Source organism: Macaca fascicularis, chromosome 15 (assembly GCF_037993035.2).
Source record: "Macaca fascicularis isolate 582-1 chromosome 15, T2T-MFA8v1.1".
Taxonomy (NCBI): domain Eukaryota; kingdom Metazoa; phylum Chordata; class Mammalia; order Primates; family Cercopithecidae; genus Macaca; species Macaca fascicularis.
Window position 1 is genome coordinate 98,805,946 of NC_088389.1, and position 25,694 is coordinate 98,831,639.

General features: G+C 40.4%; 1 protein-coding gene across 11 annotated transcripts in view; it reads right to left on the minus strand.

Annotated features, from left to right (window-relative positions):
• Positions 1-25,694, minus strand: part of DOCK8 (dedicator of cytokinesis 8) — a 238,793-nt gene that overhangs the window by 133,502 nt on the left and 79,597 nt on the right. For all 11 annotated transcript variants that reach the window (XR_012424766.1, XM_045373157.2, XM_005581858.4 and 8 more), the window contains 5 exons: positions 21,427-21,550; positions 17,929-18,141; positions 12,949-13,034; positions 6,315-6,381; positions 3,820-3,969 (listed from right to left, as the gene is read on the minus strand). Coding sequence is in view for 10 of the 11 variants with exons in the window: in XM_045373157.2 (XP_045229092.2) it covers positions 3,820-3,969; positions 6,315-6,381; positions 12,949-13,034; positions 17,929-18,141; positions 21,427-21,550 (640 nt within the window). In the remaining variant the exon portion in view is untranslated. The remainder of the gene's footprint in view (positions 1-3,819; positions 3,970-6,314; positions 6,382-12,948; positions 13,035-17,928; positions 18,142-21,426; positions 21,551-25,694) is intronic.

A 25,694-nucleotide genomic window follows, 5' to 3' on the forward strand; every position in this document is an offset into this window, starting at 1 on the left:
CTCATTTTCTTTATTATTGCTTACAATGCAAAAAAGAGATATGGTCTCTGTGAAAGAGGGATTTTGGACTAAAACCTTCCACGAAATGAATGCCTGAACTGAATAAATTATCTGTAACTGTCGCTTTTGTAATTCCTATTAGGGCTAATTCTCTGGATTTAACAGACTTGGAAAGAAACTCAAAAGCATTGGGATGTGCAGCTTCTCGGTTTGCTAACTGGTTGGTAATAGGAATGAATGCTGGTAATAAGAATGAATGAAGTGTCTTCTGTCTTGCTTCAGGTAAAGTGACTGGCTGGGCAGCTGTCATAAATTTGGGCACCATATTTAAAAGAAAGACAAGGAGAAATTTGAAATATCCTAACTCTCTGCTCAAAGAAAATTTAACTTAGATGTTGAAGAGTAAAACCAGTGGATTTAGTCCTAACAGTTGAGATGATCCTTGAAGAAGGAATTTGGGTCAACATAGTCCAAAAGGGACACATACTTAATAGGTGCTGTGAGTTAGGCACAAAGTATTTAACAATCCCCATGATAAAGGGGTATTTATGGGGTTTCAAAGGAAGCAGCATGAGGCTACTCAATGAATATCTGCTTCAGGGAGGACTCCAAGCAGGAAGTCTCTCTTCTCATAAAAGAAGTTCAAAACCCCCTCCCATTGCCACAGCATGAAGAGAAGGCGAATCCCACTGAGAGATGCACCACACTGAAAACATAGGCACATAACACTTGAGCTAGAAACTGACCAGTATTCCTGGTAATCAGTAATCATTTACTCATTATTGAGTACCTTCTATATGGTAGCAGCTGGGGAGATAAGGTGGCGATAAACACTGCCCCTGTTCTCCTAAAGCTCATAGTCAGGAGCTTGTAGAACAAATTGGAAGGAAGCTAATTTTTCCATGAAGTGAATGGATTAAAAATGTGGTCTTTAGAATAAATTCTGAACAGAGATTAAGAACTTCTTAATTAGGACCCTGAAGCAAGGAAGGGGAAGGCCACAGCTTCATGCACTAGTAGTGTGTATCATGGAAGATACAGGAAGCAGGAGAAGTCAGATTTGACCAGACCAGCAGATACTACTGCCCTGGATGCAGTGGGTCAGGAGAACTCCAGGTACATCATGAGAAGGAGCTGCAGGCTGACATGAGAACCTATTGTTTGGTCCTTCATGATTTATGCAAAGGTGTGTAATGAAATGACTCCTCATAACCATGGAAAGTAGGACAAAGAAGCCTATCAGATTAACCTAAAACTTTTCTTAAGGGAAGAGACTACTTTCTGCTCTATTCAGAAGGGGTAGCATTAACACTTGGCATACCTATTTTTTTTTTCATATTTAATAGCCATTTATTGTTTACCTAATTATGGTATGTCAGGAACAGGGTAGGTGTTTTTACATACATTATTTCAATTTTCTTCAAAACCACTCAGGCACAGGGATCACTGTCCAACTAGACTGAGAGACCAGACTTGCTGAGTTTGCTACAGCAAATGTAGCAAAATAGGAATTTGAAACCATTTCTTTGAATGCCAAGTTGTTTTTTAACTGGATTGTAAACTCTTTGAGATGGGAAATTTACCATTTGAAAGACTTCTAAGGTGCTAGGCTCTCTGCTTTGTGTTTTCTCCAACTATGTGGCTCTCACATAAGGACAGGCACATGGCAACTTATTAAATATTAAAATTGGCCACGGCATACCTATTTTTAAACAACTTTTGAAGAGTTTCCAATTCACTCCCATTTTCACTCTTCTTTCCTTGATTGTAAAACAAACCCTTTTTAAAAAAAAATTTCACAAAATCTTGAATTAAACCTTTAAGCAGAAATAATCCCTTAAAGTCATATTATACGCAACGCCTGAACGAGATGACGCTGCCTAAAATACAGCAAAGACCCTAATGTTCAGCCTGGGAATATAAACAAAAAAAGAAAGAAGCCCCTCTTATCAAATAATGTCCGCCTGAATGTGCTAAATAGTTTAACACCATTTACTATATATTTAAAGGGAAAGAAGCAACAATGATGGCATTACGATAAAGAAAAGCAAAGAGAAAGCCATCCAGGGGCTGTCTTGTTGAGTAGATTTCAGTTTCTTCAATCTATCCAAACACTTTAGTATGTTTGTTATGCCAAATGAACACATTTATACGTTTGAAAATTTTGGAACATATGTAGTAAGTGATAGTAACCCATGGGTAACCACTGTTACTTGGCAGAATATGATGGATTAATCAAGAGAAAGTTATCCACTGGGAAGTAGGGTTTGAGATAAAATTTGGCTCTACAGAACTAGCGTTGGCTTCTTCCGTTTCCTAGGCTGACAGAGAATTGTGAACTTACCTACAGGGCTACCACAGTGGGCTTTAATTTTCCTGTATGTCTAAGTAATATTGCAATGAAAAAGAGACACATTAAAGTTTGACAACAATAGAACTGTCTTTTCAGCAATATAATTTTAACTATACTTTCTAAAAGCTTAAATAAGTTCCCTCAAGCTACAGTAACCTCTCATAATCTTTGTTATATGGTGTTAAAGAAGCTAGAATGAAAAGACATTTGCCATCTGTTAAGTGACCTCCAAGCTACCTGAATTATTTGGAGATCATGGGGCGATCACTCAGACTACAGACATAAAACACTGTACTAACGAGACAATGTTCCAAACCTAGGAGGCTGGGTGCACATGAAATCAGACACCTGAATTTGTTGTTTTGTTTTTACAATGTTTTTACAGCCAGGTGCAGTGGCTCACAACTGTAATCCCAACACTTTGGGAGGCCAAATGCGGGCGAATCACCTGAGGTCAAGAGTTCGAGATCAGCCTGGCCAACATGGTGAAACCCCGTCTCTACTAAAAATACAAGTTAGCCTGGTATGGGGTGGTGGGCGCCTGTAATCCCAGCTACTCGGGAGGCTGAGGCAGGAAAATCGTTTGAACCCGGAAGGTGGAGGTTGCAGTGAGCCGACGTACTGCACTCCAGCCTGGGTGACAAGAGTGAAACTCCGCTCACAAAAAAAAAAAAAAAAAAAAAAAAAAAAGAGTCAATAAGACCAATTATCTGGCCTAAGATAGGTAAAATACCTGATGCTTTTTAACTTCTAATCAGTCATTTTGGTGTACAAGAAAGGATCTGGTTTTCTTATAACAGCAAACAGTATAGTCTAGAATGAAAGGCTCTTCTACTTATAATTGCCCCGTAGATTTCAACTCTCATTAGAGACAGTCTGTGACATGGTAAGAAGAAGAAAAAAAAAAAAAAAAAAAAAGGGAGGGTGAAGCTTGAAAACCACAGCCCACACTTCAAATTGTAAGAGCCTAGACTTGGGAACACTTAACTATGCATCTCCAGCGCAACATGAACATCGTTAGGAAACTCTAGCCCAGAGATTTTGTTCCTTTCTCCACAGCAGCTTCTCTGCACCAGGTCACCGAGGGAACTCTCCTTAGTTAGGAGAAGGGTGCCCAAGATGTGCCAAGCTTTATTCTGTAATCATGACTATCCATCGAGGTCACTTACTTCACAGGTGAGGAAACTCAGATCTGTCTCTGAAAGACCAGGAAATTGCCAATGCCATTTAATTACTAGGTTGTAAAGCCAGGACTCAAACCTAGGTCAGTATGACTCCAAAACCTAGTCTTTCCAGTATCTGAAACAGTTGACTTGGAAGGGAAAAGGGGTAAATTGAGAAGGAAACAAAGCGAATCTCAGAGGATATGTGGACACATTCTGAGGTTTCGTGCACCCCAAACATGTGCTGGGAACAACGCAGCAATGAAAACATCAGATTGGGCAAATCAGATGGTGCTGAACTACCTTGACTACCAGGTAGATGTCTGAGGACGGGTAGGTGACGGAGAAGACTGCAGATCTCGCCTGACTTGATGCGGCCACCGAAGGTGTGTGAGCTCGCAGAAATCCTTTAAACTGGTCAGAGTTCAGGTCACAGTGAAAATTTTCTGAGATCTGTAAATGAGCAGCAAAGTGAAATACAAATTAGATGTGTTGTATTCATGGTTTAAACACATTAAAAGGAGCAAAAACACCACAGAGAAATTTTGCTGAAGGAGTAAGTGTAATAATCATAGACGTGGTTTAGGAAAGTGGCTGCTGGATAAATCTGATGAATGTTTTGTCACAATATCTAGGTATTTTGGAGCCATTTGAGAGATGTTCCTTGAAACATTTAAATGTTTATTAACCCACCAGTATTTCGTGAGTATCACTGATGTGCTAGTTAACTTCACTACAGAAGAGCAGGACCTCTGCCCTCAATTAGTTCACAATTAAGAATGAAGGAAGGACCAGGTGTGGTGGTTCACACCTGTAATCCCAGCACTTTGGGAAACCAAGGCGGGCGTATTGCTTGAGCTCATGAATTCAAGACTGGCCTGAACAACATGGTGAAATCCTGCCTCTATAAAAAATACAAAAACTAGCCAGCATGGTGGCACATGCCTGTGGTCCCAGCTACTTCAGAGGCTGAGGTGGGAGGGTCGCTTGAACCTGGGAGGCAGAGGTTGCAGTAAGCCGAGATGGCCCCACTACATGCCAGCCTGGGCAACAGAGTGAGACCCTGACTCAAAAAAAAAAAAAAAAAAAAAAGTGAGAGAAAATGCAAACATATAACTAACTACAGTAAAAGCAAACTACAAGTCACCACATGCACACAAAGAAGCATTATGGAAGTTCCAGAGAGAGACAGGACATTTGCAGTTGGGTGACAAGGACAACTTTTCAGGGAAGCAGCACTGGAGATGGATGGGCTTTAGAAGATTCTGATAGGCAGTGGTGGGGGGTGATGATGCACCAGGGAGAGAGTACAGCATGGATGAATATCTCAGAGGCTTGAACGCTTGGGGGAAGCTTAGTTAACAGACAGTGGTCCAGCTTGACTCTGCATAGACTGTGGTCAGAGAGAAGGTAGAGGAACGCCATGATGAAGAAAGCCTGGCATGGAAGCTGAAGAGTTTGTTCTTAATGTTGTAGGTAGTGAATCCTAGTGAAGATTCTGAGCAAGAACATGATGTGAGCAGTGCTCCTAGCTCTCTTAATGTCATATTACTTAAAAGCCATTATATGGTTGGGTTCTCCCCTTCATCACCAAGAGAGTTTTAATGGAGAGCGGCTGCCCAGGCAGAGACTACATTTACCAGCCTCCTTTGCAATGAGGGGTGATCACGTGACTGAATTCTCTTCAATGAATTGTAAGCAGAAGCAATGTGTCAAATTTCCAGGCCTCCTCCATCCTTCTTTTCTCTTCTTCAGGGGCAGCAATGGCAGTGACAAGAGTGATTTGGGGAGGGCACATACTGAAGATGGAGGAGCCACTGCCAGCCTGCATTTATGAATGGCTGCATGGAACAAAGGGCTCCCTCCTCCTGCCCTGGAAGGTTAAAGAAACAAAGACAGCAACTTCTTGCTTATAAGCCAGTGGTTTTCAAAATGAGGTCCCCTGACCAGTAGCTTCAGCATCACCAGGGGACTGTAAGAAATGCAGATTCTCAGGTCCAACCTGGACTTACTGAATCAGAAACTCTGTGGGTGGGGCCCAGCAATCTGTTTTAACAAGTCTTCCAGAGGATTCTGATGCATGCTCAAGTTTGAGAACTACTGCTTTAAACCACTGAGTTTGGGGTTCTGCTTGTTTTAGCAGTTAACCTATCCTAACTAACACAAATCTCAGTTATTATTAGTATTTATGCAGGAGATAGCTGTTTCCTTAAATACAGAATGATTATGGGTAAAGAAGGACAGAAGTGCCCATCCTACTCTGGATTTGCTATTGCTGTCCTCTTCCAGGAGTCACAAAATGACTAAACATTAAAAACACATGAGAGGTCTTGGTCACTGTTTTCATTAAAAGCATACTACTGTTGGTGAGGTCTGAACTCTGTGACAAATTGAGACCTCTACCATGTAAGATGCCCTTCAGCCATGATGAGCCAATTTCACAGTGCAAAGAACTCTCAAACTGAGGAAGCTTTACATGCACATCCAAGCTCGTTAAAAATGTATTTAAATGGGTTTGTTCTATACATAACCCCATGTACTGACTATTTCATTCTTTCTCTATTCCAACCAGGCCAGCACCTCCAGTAGCCTTTCCCTCAAAAATTCTTCAAAGATCATAAATTATGTTCTCAGACCACTGCTTGAAAAATTGCAAAGGCAACAGAACTGGACCCATCAAAGATCATTTGCTTTCAAATCTGATAGCTTCTTGCGGCAAAGAAGATTTAAGAACATACACCCAAAGAATCATAAACATTATATGTGCCTTAGGGATGGATTTTTCTTTGCTTTCTTACCTTTTTCCTTTCTTTAACATCGTAGAGGGCAATGCTGGCAAACAGAGGCTCAATTTCAATCTCAAACCTATCATAGAAAGAGAAGAAAATCTATGTGGCTTTAACTTACATAATTTTGAATTTTCTGACAAATGCTTGGCTATATAAACTGGTTAAAATGTGAGCAGTTTCCAGAACTATTTGGAAAACTCCAATTATATCAGAATCACACTGGGACATTAATGGAAAATATGGGAGGTTTGTGAAAAATTCCTAATCATTTGAGATCATGGTGGACATTACAAAAGCATGGTAGATATTTTTGGGATGTCTCCCAAAATTGCTTATTGGCAGCGCTGCAAGAGAGAGTGGGCTGAATGGACCCTTAGTCTGATTCATCTTCTTATCGTTGTAACTACTGTGTTTTCAGAGGGTAGACTTTCTGTCTGAGGTAATGGACTTGTTCACATTTCACATTTTATTGCTAGGATAGTATCTGTTTCACAAGTGTAAAGATATGGAACCAACCTAATTGCCCATCAACTAATGAGTGGATAAAGAAAATGTGGCATATATACACTGTGGAATACTACTCAGTCATAGAAAGGAATGAAATAATGTCTTTTGCAGGAACTTGGATGGAGCTGGAGGCCATTATTCTAAGTGAAGTAACTCAGGAAGGGAAAACCAAATGCCGTGTGTTAGTGGGAGCTAAGCTACGAGTACGCCAAGGCAAACAGAGTGGTATAATGGACCTTGGAGACTCAGAAGGTGGATAGTAGAGGGGGATGAGAGATTAAAAAACTACATACTGGGCACAATGTACACTACTTGGGTGATGGGTGCACTAAAATCTCAAACTTCACCACTATACAATTCATCCGTGTAACCAAAAATCACTTGTACCCTAAAGCCACTGAAATAAAAAGAAATTAAAGGATATTTTATTCAATTCTAAGGAATGGGGATTTCAGATAGCAGCAAAAGAAAAGTTCAATCGCTTTTGCTCAGAGTTGTAGTGGGACAGTCAGAAGAAGGCTGGGTTTCGATGGGGATGAATGTCTGGCCCTTCCTACCTCCATTACTGGGGAGTTGCTGAGTTGAGGTCAGGGAGGAGATTGAGCACAGCGGATAAACACTGAGGTGCCTGGACCCCAGGAGAACTAGAAAAAGGAGCCTCATATTGGCCCTAATTGCCAATTCCCCTTGAAATGGTGAATCCCAAAGCACAATCCTGGTGCATTATCCGCCTTTAGTATCCTGGTGGACATCACAGGTGCACACGGAACACTGACGAATGTCTTCCAAGTTTCTCAGCTTCACGTCCCATAGCCTTGGATGTTACCTGCAGAGAGCCCCAGTCCACCATGACCTCAGACGTCATGTCAAAAAGCCATGTTTTGTCTCCAGGTACATGCGAGAGAATGTCTTCACCAATGGATAGCTTTGTCTCAAATAAGGACTTTTTAGAATAACATTTGGACAGAGTATGAGCACAGACGAAAGGGTTATTTGCTCAAATGGCACCTTTGGAAATGAGGCAATTTGGAATCATGGCAGACTCACAGGGCACCCAGGCAGAGACCTGGACTCTGTTACTCTTCTACCACCTGCTAATTCTGCGATCCTAATCAGGTTACTTACCTTTCCAAATTCCATTTATTTTTCTGCAAAATAAGGAAAGGATGCTTGCCTTTCCATTTTCCAGGCTGCTGTGAGGATCCTGTATGATGATGTGTGTGAATGTATCTTAACAACAATGGAGAGTAACAGTGCTTTTCACAATAGCGAAAAGGTAGAAGAAACCCATGTGTCCATGAACAGATGCATATATGAGGCCAAAACAAAATGTGCTACACACATACAATGGAATATTATTTAGCCATAGAAAAGAAGGAGCTACTGATACATGCTACAATATAGATGAATGTGAGGACATTATGATAAGTAAAAGAAGCCAGTCACAAAAAAACAGTTACTTTATGATTCCCCTTATATGAGGCACCAAGAGTAGTAAAACTCATAGAGGCGGAAAGTAGAATGGCAGTTGCCAGAGGCTGGGGAGTAGGGAAGATAAGGAGTTATTGTTTAATGGGTACAGTTTCAGTTTGGGAAGAGAAAAATTCCTGGAGATGGATGGCGGTGATGTTTGCAGAACAATGTGAATGTACTCACCACTGAACTGTACCTTAAAAATGGTTAAGATGGTAGATTTTGGCCAGGTGTGGTGGCTCACACCTGTAATCCCAGCACTTTGGGAGGCCAAGGCAGGCAGATCATGAGGTCAGGAGTTCAAGACCAGCCTGGCCAACATGGTGAAACCCCGTCTCTACTAACATACAAAAATTAGCCAAGCAAGGTGGCAAGTGCCTGTAATCCCAGCTACTCAGGAGGCTGAGGCAGCAGACTCACTTGAACCTGGGAGGCAGAGGTTGCAGTGAGCTGAGATTGTGCCATTGCACTCCAGCCTGGGCAATAGAGTGAGACTCCATCTCAAATTTAAAAAAAAAAAAAAAAAAAAAAAGGCGTTAGATTTTACGATATGTACATTTTACCACCCAAAAGCCCAGTGTTGAGGACTTCTATGATTATTCTATTATTAGGTAATTGCACATTAATTGGGGGCTTTCTTTTTTTTTTTTTTTTTGAGACAGAGTTTTGCTCTTGTCGCCCAGGGTAGAGAGCAATGGCATGATCTCGGCTCACTGCAACCTCCGCCTCCCGGGTTCAAGCAATTCTCCTGCCTCAGCCTCCCCAGTAGCTGGGACGACAGGCATGCACCACCACGCCCGGCTAATTTTTGTATTTTTAGTAGAGATGGGGTCTCACATGTTGTCCAGGCTGGTCTCGAACTCCTGACCTCAAGTGACTCACCTGCCTCAGCCTCCCAAAGTACTGGGATTAAAGGTGTGAGCCACTGCACCAGGCCAATTGGGGGCTTTGCTGTGCCTAGGCTCACCAGCTGCTGCCTGGCATGGTCAACCTATAGTTAATTGTGTACTCCCTACTACACAAAGGGCCTGAATATTGCTGTGATATACTTAGGTTGGTACTGAGTGATAAGTCCTCTGTAGTTCAGAGAAAGAAAAAGAGAATTAACATTTATTAAAGACTTAAAATTGTGCTGTAATAAGTGCTTTCCACACATCAGCCTCTTTACCCAACTACAGTGTAATGCAGATATTATCTGCATTTAATACACCACGACACCAAGTTTCCCAGGGATTAAGGAACTTGCCAAAGTCCTCAAAGTTAGGAATTGGCACAGTCAGGTTTTGTGCCCAGCCATCTCTGATCACAGAACCTGGGCTTTTTCTGTGAGTGTCTGTTCTTCAAGTGTAGTCCCCAGAAACTAGAATTTTGAAGCAAAAGAAGTTTGCCAGCATGCAAGTTTCTTGATCCCACCTGAGACCTATACAACCAGAATCTCTTGAAGGAGACTGCTATGGGAGGTCCTCCAAAATCCACATTTAAAATAAACTCCCTGGGTAAATTTTCTGCACGTTAAAGTTTCACCATCAAGAAGACTCCTAAGAGCTGAGATTACTTTTCATAAGATGGTGTTAAATCTTAAAGTATTTCTCCACTTAAAATACAAAACAGAAGAATACTTTATTTTCATTCTTTTTTTTTTTTTTTTTCTGTTACAAACACTTGAAGAATTGGCAGGAGCCAATTCTTTCTGTATCTTTGAGGGTTTCTATATTTCTGAAAAGCAATACAGAGACAGTTATAGATGTCCACAACTTTAAACAAATTCCTCAGCTGCTAAAACATGTAGTATTATGAATAGAATCCTACATATCAATGTAAATGGGAAAACATTTGCCATTAATATTACCCTTATATTTTTACTATTCATACTGTCACATTCTAGGCTTACCTATAAGAATTTGTTTCTTTCTTTCATCTAGTTTACTCTAAGTAGTTATTCCTAGGGCTGTCTTTTTGGTCCATCTCTTCTCTTGCAGTTATAGGTTAGTATGGATACTATTTAAAACACATGAGCAGGCCAAGAGCACTTGGCAAATATGTCAATTTGACTTAATTTCTGCTTTGGCAGTTGTGGGGACATCACTAGAAACTGTACTTGACAATTTTCATTAAGAGATATTCAAGTGACTCCTCTTTTTTTTAATTTTAGAGATAGGGTCTTACTCTGTCACTCAGGCTGGAATACAGTGGCATGATCATAGCTCACTGCAGCCTTGAACTCCTGGCCTCAAGCGATCCTCCCACCTCAGCCTCCCAATGTATCTAGGACTAAAAATTAACACATCTATTAATTTTTGGTAGAGAGGGGGTCTCGCTATATTGCCCAGGCTGGTCTCAAACTCCTGGCCTCAAGCGATCATCCCACTTTGGCCTCCCAAAGTGTTGGGATTACAGGTGTGAGTCACTGCAGTTGGCCTCCATTAAAAATTTTTTTAAATAACACATATCTCTCTTAGTGGCTGTGTTTTCCCACCTGTGAGAACAGCTGCCTGTTATTCACTGGAGAGGTCTAGAACGCTTGGTGATGAGCACCATAGAGAATTCCTGCCATCTCAAATGACATAGTCACTGCATCTAAAAGTAGCCTGATGATGCATCCTGTGGGGGCAGGTGGGTCCCTCAGACAATAGCGAAGGCTTCCTAAACAATGCAGAGGGGAACAGCCACTTCCAGTCAGTCCTCCTGCTGACCAGACAACGAGGAAGCTCCCACTTCCAGGTTGGTTTGCAAGGGCTAGAGCTTGCTTTTCTGTGCCCACTACTTGATACTCAGCTGGTTTATGGGCTGCTCATTTCTCTGTACAAAAGGCCCTGAAGCCCCTCTGGTAGAACTGGCCAGCGGGAGGAGACTATAGCATCAAGAGACCATCCATAGCTGTGCGAGCAGACTTGCTGGCTTGTATTCTGAGGCAGAAGAAGTTGGCAGAGGCTATGCGTTACAATCTTAGAAGTTTGTGGTAGGTAGGAACTTTGAGACCACAACGTCTATCAACTTCATTTATAGGGAAGAACTCAAGATCCCAGGGAAGTTCCCAGGGTTGAAACCCAGCCTTACATCCAGAATCCAGATGCCTTCTCACTGCAAACCAGAGCTGCTGGAGGGACCCACGAAGTGACTTTGAGAGACGGATGACCCGTCTAATAGCATATAAATAAAGGTTATGCTTCTGTAGTTTTGCTTAGTTATATATGTACAACTTTGAAGTTTTCATCTGCGGATTTGAAGAGGTAGAACTAATTCTTGAAAATAGCAGTCTGCAGAGAGGAAGAGAGGCATGGAGGCACTCCGGGGGTACACAAGACAATCTATTGCAGTGCAAGAAGAAAATACTAGAATTGATTCAGATGTATCAAGTTCATTCTTTAAAATTTCTCAGTTATATGTTTTATAATGTAGATAATATGTTAATATGAAAGTACAAAATTAATACATGTCTATAGAGGATTTTTTTTTTTAACTATCAGAGTATACAATTGAAATGTTTGGATGCAACTGCTTTAAAGTAGATGTGGCAAATAATTGGCCTACAAGATGAAAGCAGACTGAAGTTGTGTTTTAATTATATGGTGTTTCTAAAGGGAATGAGAAAATCTTTAGGGAGTCGGCATATTATGCAGAAAAATCTGGGTTTTCAGTTTCTCTTGAAAAAATAGAAAAGACAGTTGACAAAAATGGGCCTGTTTATTTGGATGGCAAGAGTTTGTTGCCAGTAGTGAGTGCCCCATTAACATGGTTTACTACAGTCCCCACCACTCCCTATTGTTCCCTGGCACTAAGACTGAGTTTCAGCTGCATTTATCATTATGTTTCAACAGTGGCATACTGGCAAATGTTTAACAAATAATCTCTGGGTGCTGAGGGTGGTGCAAATGTGTAGCATTGGCTGATTTCTACATTGTAAACACTTTCACCATGGCCAATTTAAAGTTACCAATGTGACTTCACTGAATACAGGGTTAGGAAGAGATGTGCACTGTCAGCTCTCATGAGTTAGTACAGTCAACTCCAGCACACCACTGATTTAAGTGTTATTTTTCTTAATGTAGGTCATTTCACTCAATTACCATACATGCCTACTTTAGTAGACATTTGTGTTTGCCTTCTCTATTGTAGAATAATGACTGCCAAAAGGTTGGTAGAAAAAAAATCCAGGAATAGACTCAAATGGTGCCCTTTCTACTACTCCACAACTGCCCACTGTTAAAAGTATTTTGGGCCGGGAGCGGTGGCTCACGCCTGTAATCCCAGCACGTTGGGAGGCCGATGCGGGCAGATCACGAGGTCAGGAGATCGACACCATCCTGGCTAACACGGTGAAATCCTGTCTCTACCAAAAATACAAAAAATTAGCCAGGCGTGGTGGCGGGCGCCTGTAGTCCCAGCTACCCGGGAGGCTGAGGCAGGAGAATGGCGTGAACCTGGGAGGCGGAGCTTGCAGTGAGCCGAGATGGCGCCACTGCACTCCAGCCTGGGCGACAGGGCGAGACTCCATGTCAAAAAATAAAATAAAATAAAATAAAATAAAATAAAATAAAATAAAATAAAATAAAAGTATTTTGGGAGCTCCTTTCTGATTTAAGCTCTGACAATAAAGACAACATCTGTATGTAAAAGGCAAGATACATCTCAAAGTAGTGGTAGTGTGTTTGTTGATACTTACTTCAAGGTCAGCAACTTGACCAATATTCTGTTGCCCAGGTGTTCCTTGGGACATTCTGGTACTGGACGTATTTCCACAGCATCCTCCTATTATTAATCACATCATAAGGAAATCATTAGTGAATTCCACGAGGAGTTCCAATTAGAGTTAACCCAGGGAAGGGAAGGCTACCCTCCACGGATCAAGTTAACTTAGGTTTGCTTTTTTTTCCTAACACTCTGCCTTTTATGAGAAAGTTTGTCTTCCAACCCCCAACCGCAAAGTCAGAATTTACAGCAAACAGTTTCTCCTTTTAGAAACCCAAGCATTTAAGACAAAGAGACTGAAGCAGGAAGGAAGGAAATGTGAACATGGATATGGCTTAGTAACATCCACCAGATGGCATTGCAAAATCTTATACCTATTGTTGATGTTTTTGTGTGTTTTTTGCCCACTCTTGTTACACATTTGGAATATTTCTCCTGTCAAGGGCTTTACTAGTAAGTATGTGAGTTTCAGATTTGAAATCTGAGTCAGAATGGTTCACTTAAGGCTGTAAACCATCGATCCTATAATACAGACTCACTTTCTCAGTTCACTGTTTTCTTAAACAGATGATAGAGACTTGGGGTTGAATTGACAAGTTCTAGACAGGCTTATGCAGTTAGAGCTTGCTAAAGTGCTAGGTATATGAAATTTAGTAATGACAAATTAAGAGCTGTCTACCTGTTTAGTTTACCACACAGAAACTGAAGACTTAAAGAGAAATATCAAGTCCCTATTGTAACTTTAACATCTGCATCTGAACTAGCGTTCTATGTTAATTATATTCATGTATGCAAAAATAAGCAATGCAAATCCTTGAAAACAGTAATTCCCACTCTTGCAGTATGCTTTCCAAACACTGATGAGTGCTCTGCCGATTGCAAGGGTCCAAAGAAAAGGGTCACATCTCACTGTCTTTTCCTGGGAGCCTTCCACTGAATACCCCACGGCAAGCCTAACATTCTTGCAAATAGCAGTAAAGTCACCTTCCTGGTAAATGTGTACTCACTTTGGTGGAATGATCAATGTGGCAAGCTCATCGTTACTCCAACTTCTCCCTGTGGTCCCCATTCCTTGTGGTTACGGTTGGCCATGTTGCTGGGTGGAATGGCTGAGTTTATTTCAGAGGAGAAATTGTTTTGATGCCTACTCCAGGGCTATCTGGACTTTTTAGGATCATTGGAACAGGCATATCTAAAGGGAAGATCTCCCTAACTGGAAAACAACCTGAAGGTAGAGACACTCATGGAATTCTAGGACTGCCTTTGGTCTAGATTCTAATTTTTGAAATCCTTTTAAAAAAGATTTTCATTTGGAAAATTTTAAACATACACAAAAGTTGAGAGAGTAATGCAATGAACCACCATTCACCCATCACCTAGCTTCGACAAGTTCAATTCCTGGGCATTCTGGTTTCATCTATTTACCCACTTACTACCTTTCTAGCTCAATACTGGATTACTTAGAAGGAACTTCCCAGAGACCATATACATATATAAATATTTCAGTACATATCTTTAAAAGATAAAGACTTTTAAAAACATATAGCAATCCCATTATTATGCCTAAAAATTAAAAATAATTTCTTATTGCCACTAAATAATTTTTGTCAGTTTCAAATTTCCCTGTCTCAATTTGTTTTACTGTTATTTTGTTAAATCAAGATCCAAACAAGGTCCCCATATGACATCTGGATGATGTATTTCCTAAGTCTCTTCTAAGCTATATGAATTTCTTCAGGCTTTATAGCTAACTGAAATGGGAGCTAATTCCCAAGCAAGCAGAAAGTGGAAATGTGAAACATTAATGGCTACCTCTTGTTTTCATCATCCTAAAGATATGTATAAATGAAGGGAATGAACGAGATAGAGAAAGAGACAGTATGAGAGAGATTATATTCTTTCATTTACTGTCCCAACGGATCTGGAGGTCAACTCCACATTTGCCTCCCTGTGATTTCCTTAGTTGAGCCAATAAGTACTCCCCCAACATTTTTTCTGAATTGGTTTTAGTTGGGTTCTGTCACTTGTAACCAAGAGCCTCAGCAAACTTTTCTATGATTTGGAGTATTAGTGGAATCTTTCTTAGGGATTGACATAGAATGCCTTTTGTAGAATCACCACCTTTTGTAGAATCCAAATGAATTAGGGGAAGAACTTGCCTTATAGAAGCTTGGTGGTTAAGTCCAACTTTTGCTTCTCCTGTAGACTCCACCATAACTTGGATATACCAGTTTACCTCTCTTCTAACTTTCCTTACAGGGAAACCAAGTAATGATAATATTTAAAATCTGATTATGTCATCAAAAAAACCAGCATTTGTAATCATGTCAGAGTAGGTAGAACTTTCTTCCACAGAACTTTCTTTGGAGAAAGTGCAAATTATAAGTACAAATGCAATTTCTGTGACAACAGCTTCAAAATATTAAAGGGCTGGTATAGAGGCCCTCAAGCATTTTAGACATGCCAATTTACAAATAACTGGTACACTCATTACAAAGCACTTATCTTTACTCAATAAAATCAGGCCCCATTAGGCCTGCTACTATATTATAACTTTCAGTCCCAATGGAGTGTCTGCATTGTTTCAAAGATCATAAAACAAAGTTCCTCTAAAACCAGGCCATGTTTCATTATTTTAATCAGTTCAGATGGAACATTCTCCCATCTAATACCACCAGGGAGACATTGACAAGCAAAAGTCTCACTGGACATATTCTCTGCATCCTCTAACTGTTCTCTCTCTTCTGGCATCCACTTTGGATCCCTCTATTACATGTTGGCATCTCCATCACAGAAATGAGAGGAAGAGGGAGGAAAGTAAAAGCCAAATCAGTCTGATATAACATATCTTGACAAATCTGGTAAAAAGTCTTAATGTTGTAGATGGAAACTAAAAAGTTACATGATATTTAAAAATATCATCTTTGGATTTCAGTTATGTGTGCTAACATACCAGATAGTCATATGTATGTAGATACATAAACAAGGGAACATGAACTTTGTAGTTAACAAGTTAGGGCCCCATTTTATAATTTAATTTATCTGTTGAATCTTGAAAAAGCTCTTCAGCCTAATGCTTGCTTTCTAATGTGAGGAATGGAGATGATGATATTGCTCACATTATTCATACTTTATTAATTTATTTTTTAATTGACAAATAGTAATTATCTACAGCTATGGGGTACAGTGTAATGGTTTCATCTATGTATACATTGTATAAAGATTAAATCAAGTAATGTTTTGATCTATGTATATATTGTAGAAAGATTAAATCAAGTAATGGTTTGATCTTTGTATACATTGTAGAAAGACTAAATCAAGCTAATTAATGTGTCTATCACCTCACCAACTTACCTTTTGTGTGTGTGTGATGAGAACATTAAAAATCTTTTTTAAAAGCAGTTTTGAAATATACAACACATTATTATTAACTCTGGTCACTATGCAGTGCAACAGGTCACTAAAACGTATTCCTCCAGTCTGAGACTTTGCAGCCTTGGAGAAACACCTCTCCCTCTCCCCACAGCCCCTGGTAACCACCTTTCTGCTCTGTTTCTATGAGATCCACTTTTTTAGAGTCTATATATAAGTGGGATAATTTATTTTTATAATCTGCCTCATTCAGAAGAGCATTCGAAGCTGCTGACAAAAACTGCAAATAAAATAAAAATAGATGAGGAAACCAAGGTGCTTAGAAAATCAGGATAAGAAAAGAAAGCTGGAGTAAATTCAGGACACCAATCAGCAAGCTGCCACGTTTGGTGAAGGTGGACAGAAATTTGCTCGAAGTAAAGAATTGAAGAGAGTTAGTTACAAAATGAGCACAATCTCTAAGTGTTCATATTATCTCAGCAGAAGCGCGCTTCTTTCTCTGAAGACTTGAAGGCTAACTGTCCTTTAGATCATCAAAGAGGAAGGTGCTAGATGGTGAGTAGGTCAATGTCAACAATAGTATTTCCATGTGGACATGATATCCTACCTCACGACTGCTGTTTCCTTTATTGTCCTCCTTGCTGACCAGTGGTGAGCTCACTGAAGGGCAGGTTAGCAAACACAATCCAGAAGGGTGGGGGTATCAGGCTCTCTGATTGCCTTGCTTAATCCAAGGATCGAATTTCAAATATTTAGAGGCACGTAGATAGAATATCTTTTATGCAAAGTTTCCTCAAATCTTGTTTCTTGCAACTGAACTTTTAATAAAATTTGGACAGCAGAGATATAGCAGTAATCTGTTCTGCCCAGACCCAGAAGCGGAGATAACCTCACACGCAGCGGGGAAAACAGAGAGCCTTCTATACAGTACGAGGAGTTCAGACAGACACAAAGCTTCAATAATGGTCACCTCTCATTGCATCCAAAGTGCCCCAGGCAGTGACCACAGGCAAAGTCCACATTATCCTATTGTTGTCGGTCAGCTCCAATAAATGAAGAAGTACACAATCAAGATCCCAAAGTCCTACACATTGGGAGCATGGACTGTGATTATCTTAGCTTGAAATGTTTTCAAAGCAGGTCTCTCTTGTTGCTCATAGAGATCATTAAAAAGAAAGTAGCAAAGCGTTAAAGAACATCAAAGTTTAAGTAACGAATGTCTCAATGGATTAGTGGCCACATACCCTCAAATAATAGGATGGTTTGACTTGCTGGGTGTGATTCCTACATGTAGACTCTTGAAACGTTCAGGGATTAAATGAGATGCTCTTAGTGAACATATTTTGTAAAGTGCTATGAAAATTCCAGTTGTTATTATCATCAGAATCCCATCTGCACGATCATCAATATTGGCTCTACTACGACACACAGGCTTGCCTGAGTGAAAAGCAAGGCTCCAGAAATCATACAAGTGAGCCCTGATATCATGGGCTGTTGTACAGTAATAATGAACAACACAATTGTCCACATGACTCTCAGAGTCTTCACTGAGATTCTCCAGTGTGGAGACAGCGGCACCCACCTCGTCCACTGACGGGTAAAGGGCAAAGAGCTCGGCCTGCCGATTGGTCCTCCGGGCCTCCTCGTTCTGCTTCTCAAAGTCCTCGGCACTCACTTGCTCCAGGAGGTTTTCTAGCCGCTTGTCAGGCTGCAGGCTACGGAGGTCAAAGTCACAGGCAGTGACGGGGCCTTTCCCAGACACATCGCACAGCACGTTTAAGTGGCGGGGGCCTGCCTGTGAGAGAAAACAGTGGGTCTTTGTGAGAGAGACAGCGAGTCTAAAATGAGAACTGAAGAATCTTGGATGTCTCAAGACTGCTCCAATTTGGGACTACAGAATCTCAGCCAGGCCTCAAGTCTTCTGAAGAAACTGGGGATTTGAGAAGAATGACACCTTAGCTCCCTGGCTGGACTATTCTAAAATTAAATGTCTCCTTCTCACCTGAAGCAGGTAGTTACTCGTCATATGCAGACAAACCAGTCCTGAGGAAAGGACTAAAAACAGCTCTACATTCCTATTGGTTGTTGGCTTGTTCTTTCCTGGGGCTGGGGGGCCAAGCCTCTTAATGAACCATGCTCATGTCTCACACTAGAGCAAAACAGAACTGGAGGAAGGTGTAACAAAAAGGAGACTGGGCCAGGTGTAGTGGTTTATGCCTTTAATCCCAGTACTTTGGGTAGACAAGGTGGGAGGATTGCTTGAGGCCAGGAGTTCAAGACTAGCCTGGGCAACACAATGAGACTCAGTCCCTAAAAAAAAAAAAAAAGGCAAAACTTAGCCAGGCATGGTGGTGTGCACCCACAGTCTTAGCTCCTTGCGAGGTTTAGGTAGGAAGACTGCTTGAACCCCGCCCAGGAGTTCAAGGCTGCAGTGAGGTATGATTACCATTTTTTTTTTTTAAACCGAGTCTTGCTGCAACACCTAGGCTTGAGTGCTATGGTGCCATCTCAGCTCACTGCAACCTCCACCTCCTGGGTTCAAGTGATTCTCCTGCATCAGCCTCCCCAGTAGCTGGGACGACAGGCATCTACCACCACATCTGGCTAATTTTTGTATTTTTAGTAAAGATGGGGTTTCACCATATTGGCCAGGCTGGTCTCAAATTCCTGACCTTAGGTGATCTGCCCCTGTCAACCTCCCGAAGTGCTGGGATTACAGGGGTGAGCCACTGCGCCTGGCCCCATTTAAGTCTTTAATCCATTTTGGCTGCTACAATATGATCACAAGTGACATCCTATCATGCTTTGCCATATTGTTTTGATAGAAGCAAGTCCCAGGTCCCACCCACAGTCGGGGATGAACATCACAAAGGTGTGAATGTCACAGGCCCAGACAACCATAGAATCTGTCAGGCACACTAATTTTCTGATCATAATTTAAAGTTCACATCTAGCTTCTGTAATAATGTACTATTTTTAAAATATTGGGCTCATGCCTGTAATCCCAGCACTTTGGGAGGCCGAGGTGGGCAGATCACCTGAGGTCAGGAGTTCAAGACCAGCCTGGCCAACATGGTGAAACCCCATCTCTACTAAAAATACAAAACAATTAGCTGGGCGTGGTGGCTGGTGCCTGTAACCCCAGCTGCTTGGGAGGCTGAGGCAGGAGAATCACTTGAACCTGGGAGGCAGAGGTTGCAATGAGCTGAGATTGTGCCACTGCACTCCAGCCTCGGTAACAAGAGCGAGACTCCATCTCAAAAAATAAGTAAATAAATACATTAATGTATTAACTTTTTAAAACTGTAAAAATCAACAGAGAAAAAGATTATAAATGACCCTACAAGTTACTAATTTCTTTGTGAAAAAATTTTTTAAAGTTTGGCCAGTTCTAATTATTGTGCTTCTAAAGTTAAAGTATATTTAATAAAGCTAACAGGAAAGATTGAATTTTTTTTCTTTTTTTAGATGGAGTTTTACTCTTTTTGGCTAGGCTGGAGGGCAATGGCACAATCTTAGCTCACTGCTGCCTCTACCTCCTGGGTTCAAGTGATTCTCCTGCCTCAGCCTCCTGAGTAGCTGGGATTACAGGCACGTGCCACCACGCCTGGCTAATTTTGTATTTTTAGTAGAGACGGGGTTTCACTATGTTGGCCAGGCTGGTCTTGAACTCCTGACCTCAAGTGATCCACCTGCCTTGGCCTCCCAAAGTGCTGAGATTACAGGCATAAGCCACCACGACCGGCCACGATGACTTCTTCTGCAATCCAGCCTGGGTGACAAAGTGAGACCCTGTCTCATTAATTAATTCATTCATTCATTCACAAATAGATAGGAGACTCTACCCATTAAACAAGTTTCCCACTCCTCCCTCCCCCAGCCCCTGGCAACCACGTTTTGTTTATCCATTCATTATGGATGGACACTTGGGTTGCTTCTACCTTTTGGCTACTGTGAATAATGCTGCTGTGAACATAGGTGCATAGAGCTTAACTTTTGGAAACATGAAATTTATTTGGCTACTGTTCTTTGGCTGTTTTATGCAAATGAAGGCTTCGTTTCTTTCTGTCTTCTATTTGTTAGAGTGTTTGCTGGAGTTCTTCAAATGACCCCAGGCATTTAAAAAATTAGTTACAGAATAGTGTTAAAAGTTCATTTCACAATATGTACACTTTAACTTGAATTTTAAACTGTAATCACTTTATAAGAATAATGACAACCAACTGGGCGCAGTGGCTCACACCTGTAATACCAGCACTTTTGTAGACTGAGATGAGTGGATCACCAGGTCAGGAGATCGACCCCATGTCTACTAAAAATACAAAAAGAAATTAGCCGGGCGTGGCGGCAGGCGCCTGTAGTCCCAGCTACTCGTGAGGCTGAGGCAGGAAAATGGTGTGAACCCAGGAGGCGGAGCTTGCAGTGAGCCTAGATGGCACCACTGCACTCCAGTCTGGGTGACAGAGCGAGACTCTGTCTCAAAAAAAAAAAAAAAAAAAAAAAAAGAATAATGACAACAACAATAACAGTGGCCAGCATTTACTAGGCACTAAGTGTACTTGGCATTATTCTAATTCTTTATGGATATTAACTCATTTAATACTCAAATAACCTCATGAGTTAGTATTATCATCCTTGTTTCCCAGGAGAGGAAACTGAAGCCCAGTAAGTTTAATTATCCTGCCTGAAGTTAGAGAGTTAGCACATGGTAGAATCACTAGGAGAATGCAGTATTCTGGCCTCAGCATGGAGCTTTTCATTACTCTGTAGTTTGCCTTAGGGGCACCAAGAGTCTCTGCAGGAATTGTTCTAGGGATGGGCCCAAGGTGTCTCTGTCCCCCAATTAGAACTTTTCCACTTTTTTCTATGTTAATCATTAGGTTTCTGGGTTTTCATTTGAACACCAATTTCTGTAGCTATAAATAAATTTGAAAAAAATATATCACTGACTCAAATGGTAAAGTTCCTCCTACTCAAACTTTCTGTGTGTCTATCCTTTATTCGAGTTTGTAAAATTGACAGCATGCCCTGGGCAGAAGAGTCCAGTAACCTGGTAACCGTGTTTGTTGATAGGAAATACCTGAGCAGTGGGTTCACTGCACTCCAAGGTTTCCGACTCAAACGTCTGTTTTGGAAGTGTCTTGTGAAAATCTTTTCGAGATCCAGTCTTTTTAAAGCCACAAATTTCTGGACTTCCTTGGTTCCTTTTATGGTTGATATTTAATTTGGAGAGAGAAAGAGGGAGAGAGAGAGGCAAACCATTAGATTAAAAATAAAAGTAATGGCTTAAGTGTAGACATGGTGCTGAGAGAGCTTTCAAAGAGGGAAGCGATTGTAATTCCTCACATTTAATTATGCACCAGGCCTAATACAAGGCTCTGTTGTAATGAGATACAAACTTACCCCCCGGCTGGCTCATTATTAAAGGGAGGCATGGCCTGGGAAAATGCCACTTCGGAGGTGTGGTCATTTCAGCTGTGGGGCATTTGGCTCCGAGCTGAAGCTAAACTATGACCCTAGTGTAAGTGGCTGGGTCTAGCAATGTGCAGAAGCCGCAAATAGAGATCGTTTGAAGATAAAAATAGAGAAAACCATTTCATCTTCACATCAATGTTCTTAATAATGAATAAAATAGGCGGGACATGGTTACGAAAAAATAAAAATAAATGATTTATCTTTGCAAACATCCTCAATCTCTGCTCTATGAACTCTGTTAAAATTGTGTTGAATAATATGCAGCTCTGGACAGAGTTTAAAATAGAATGTCTAGTCCTGTCACTGAAGAAATGAGACCATCATAAGAAAGGTAAAGCATATAAGTTGTCAAGTGATGACGAGAGAAACCAACATGTGTATTTCCCATTTTTATGACTCAAAGACATCTTTGGAAAACATGCTGCAAAGTCAAGTGCATAAACACGTGCCATTTTAATTTTTGTTGAGGATAAGGAATATCTTATCTTTTATTTTTTTCTGACTTTTATTTTAGGCTCAAGGGATACATGTGCAAATTCATTACATGGGTAAACTGCATGTCACTTAGGCTTGATGTATGAATGATGCTGACATCACCCACGTAGTGACCAGAGTACTCAACAGGCAGTTTTTCAACCCACGCCTGCTTCCATCCTCCCTTCTCTAGTAGTCCCCGGTGTCTACCATGTTATCTTTATGCCCGTGTTTACCCAATGTTTAGCTCCTGCTTATAAATAAGAACATGTGGTATTTGGTTTTCTGTTCCTGTGTTAATTCATTTAGGATAATGGCCTCCAGCTGCATTCATGTTGCTACAAAAAAAAAAAAAAAAAAAGGAACCCATGATTTTGTTCTTTGTTATGGCTGTGTAGCATTCCATGGTGTATATGTACCACATTTTCTTTATCTAGTCCACTGTTGATGGGCATCTAGGTTGATTCCATGTCTTTGCTATTGTGAATTGTGCTGTGATGAACATACAAGTGCATGTGTCTTTTTTGTAGAACAATTTATTTTTCTTTGGGTATAGACCCAGGAGTGGGATTGCTGGGTTGAATGGTAGTTCTGTTTTAAGTTCTTTCAGAAATCTTCACAATGCATTCCATAGTGACTGAACTAATTTCCAACATATTAATTTTTTTTTTTTTTTTTTTTTGAGAGAGGGTCTTGTTCTGCTATCCAGGATGGAGTGCAGTGGTGTGATTATAGCTTACTGCAGCCTTGCATTCCTAGGCTCAAGCAATCTGCCCACCTCAGCCTTCCAGTAGGTGGGAATATAGGTACACGCCACCATACCCAGCTAATTTTCTTTGTTGTTGTTGTTGTTTTTTGTTTCATTTATTTTGATGTTTTGTGAGACACGTCTTGCTACATTGCATAGGCTGGTCTCAACCTCCTGGCTTCAAATAATCCTCCTGCTTCAGCCTCCCAAAATGCTGGGATTACAAGCATAAGCTACCATGCCCAGTGTATTTTTTGACTTTTCAATAACAGTCATTCCAACTGGTGTGAGTTGGTATCACATTGTGGTATTGATTTGTGTTTATCTAATGATTAGTGATGCTGAGCATTTTTTCATGTATTTGTTGGCTACACGTATGACTTCTTTTGAGAAGTATCTGTTCATGTCTTTTGCCCATTTTCAAATGGGGTTGTTTGGTTTTCGCTTGTTGAATTATTTAAGTTCCTTATAGATTCTGGGTATCAGACATTCTTCAGATTTACAGTTTGTGAATATTTTCTCCTATTCAGTAGGTTGTCAGTTTACTCTGTTGATAGTTTCTTCTAGTGTGCAGAAGCTCTTTAGTTTACTTAAGTCCCACTTGTCAATTTTTGTTTTTGTTACAATTGCTTTTGGGGACTTATTCATAAATTCTTTACCAAGGCCAATGTCCAGAATACTATTTCCTAGTTTTTTTCTCTAGGGTTTTTGTAATTTTAGGTCTTACATTTAAGTCCTTAATCCATCTTGAGTTAATGTTTATATATGATTAAAGGGAGGGGTCCAGTTTTGGTCTTCTGTATATGACTAGCCAGTTACTCCAGCACCATTTATTGAATAGGGAGACCTTTCCTCATGGCTTGTTATTGTCAACTTTGTCAAAGATCAGATGGCTGTAGGTGTGCAGCTTTATTTCTGATTCTTTAACTTGTTCTATTGGTCTATGTGTCTATTTTTGTACCTGGACTATGCTGTGTTGGTCACCATAGCCTTGTAGTGTAGTATGAAGTCACATAGTGTGATGCCACTGGCTTTGTTCTTTTTGCTTCAGATTGCTTTGGTTATTCAGGTTTTTTGGTTCCACATGAATTTTGGAATAGGTTTTTTTTTTTTCAAATTCTGTGAAAAAATGATGTTGGTAGTTAGGAATAGCAGTGAATCTAAAAATCTCTTTGGGCACTATGGCCGTTTTAACAATATTGATTCTTCCTATCCATGAGCATATTTGTCCATTTGTTTGTGTCACCTCTGATCTCTTGCAGCGTGTTTCGTAATTCTCATTGTAGAGATCTTTCACCTCCTTGATTAGCTGTATTCCTAGGTATTTTATTCAAAAGAATAAATGGAATTACATTCTTGATTTGGCTCTCAACTTAGACATTATTGGTGTGTGGAAATGTTACTGACTTTTGTACATTGATTTTGTATCCTGAAATTTTACTGAAGTTCTTTGTCAGTTCTAGGGGCCTTTTAGCAGGGTCTGCAGTGTTTTCTGGGTACAGAATTATATTGCCTGCACTATGACAGAGCTAGTTTGACTTCCTCTCTTCCTAATGGGACGTCTTTTATTTCTTTTTCTTGCCTGATTTCTCTGGCTAGCACTTCCAGTACTATGTTGATATAAGTGGTGGGAGTAGGCATCCTTGTTTTGTTCCAGTTCTCAAGAGAAATGCTTCCAGCTTTTGCCCAGTCAGTATGATGTTGGCCGTGGATAGTTGAATAATAGATGGCTCTTACTATTTTGAGGTATGTTCCTTCAATGCCTAATTTGTTGAGGGTTTTTAACATGAAGAGATGTTGAATTTTGTTAAAAGCCTTTTCTGTGTCTATTGAGATTATCCTGTGGTTTTTGTTTTTAATTCTGTTTATGTGATGAGTTTCATTTATTGATCTGTGTATGGTGAATCAACCTCGCATCCCAGGAATAAAGCCTACTTGAATGTGATGAATTAACTTTTCAATGTGCTGCTGGATTTGGTTTGCTAGTATCTTGTTGAGGATTTTTGTGTCAATGTTTATCAGGGATATTGGCCTAAAGTTTTCTTTTCTGCTGTGTCTCTGCCAGGTTTTGGTATCAGAATGATGCTGGCTTTGTAGAATGGGTTAGGGAGGGGTCCTTCCTCCTTGAATTTTTGAAATAATTTCAGTAGGATTGGTACTAGTTCTTCTTTATATGTCTGGTATAATTTGGCTGTGAATCCATTTGATCAAGGGCTTTTTGGGGTGGGTTTTGTATTACTGATTCCATTTCAGAACTCATTATTGGTCTGTTTCCAGGTATCTATCCATTTCTTCTAGGTTTTCTAGTTTGTGTGCATAGCGGTATTTGTAACAGTCTCTGAGGATTTTTTATATTTCAGAGGCATCAGTTGTAGTGTCATTTTTGTCATTTCTGATTGTGCTTATTTGGATCGATCTTCTCTCTTGTTTTCTTTATTAATCTAGTTAGTGGTCTATCAACCTTGTCTTTTTTTTTTTTTTTTTTTTTTTGAATAACAAACTTTTGGTTTCATTGATCTTTTGTATGGATTTTCACGTCTCAATTTTTTTTCAGCTCTGATTTTGGTTATTTCTTTTCTTCTGCTGGCTTTAGGGTTGGTTTGCTCTTGTTTTTCTAGTTCCTCCAGGTCACACACCATTTTGTTTGATTT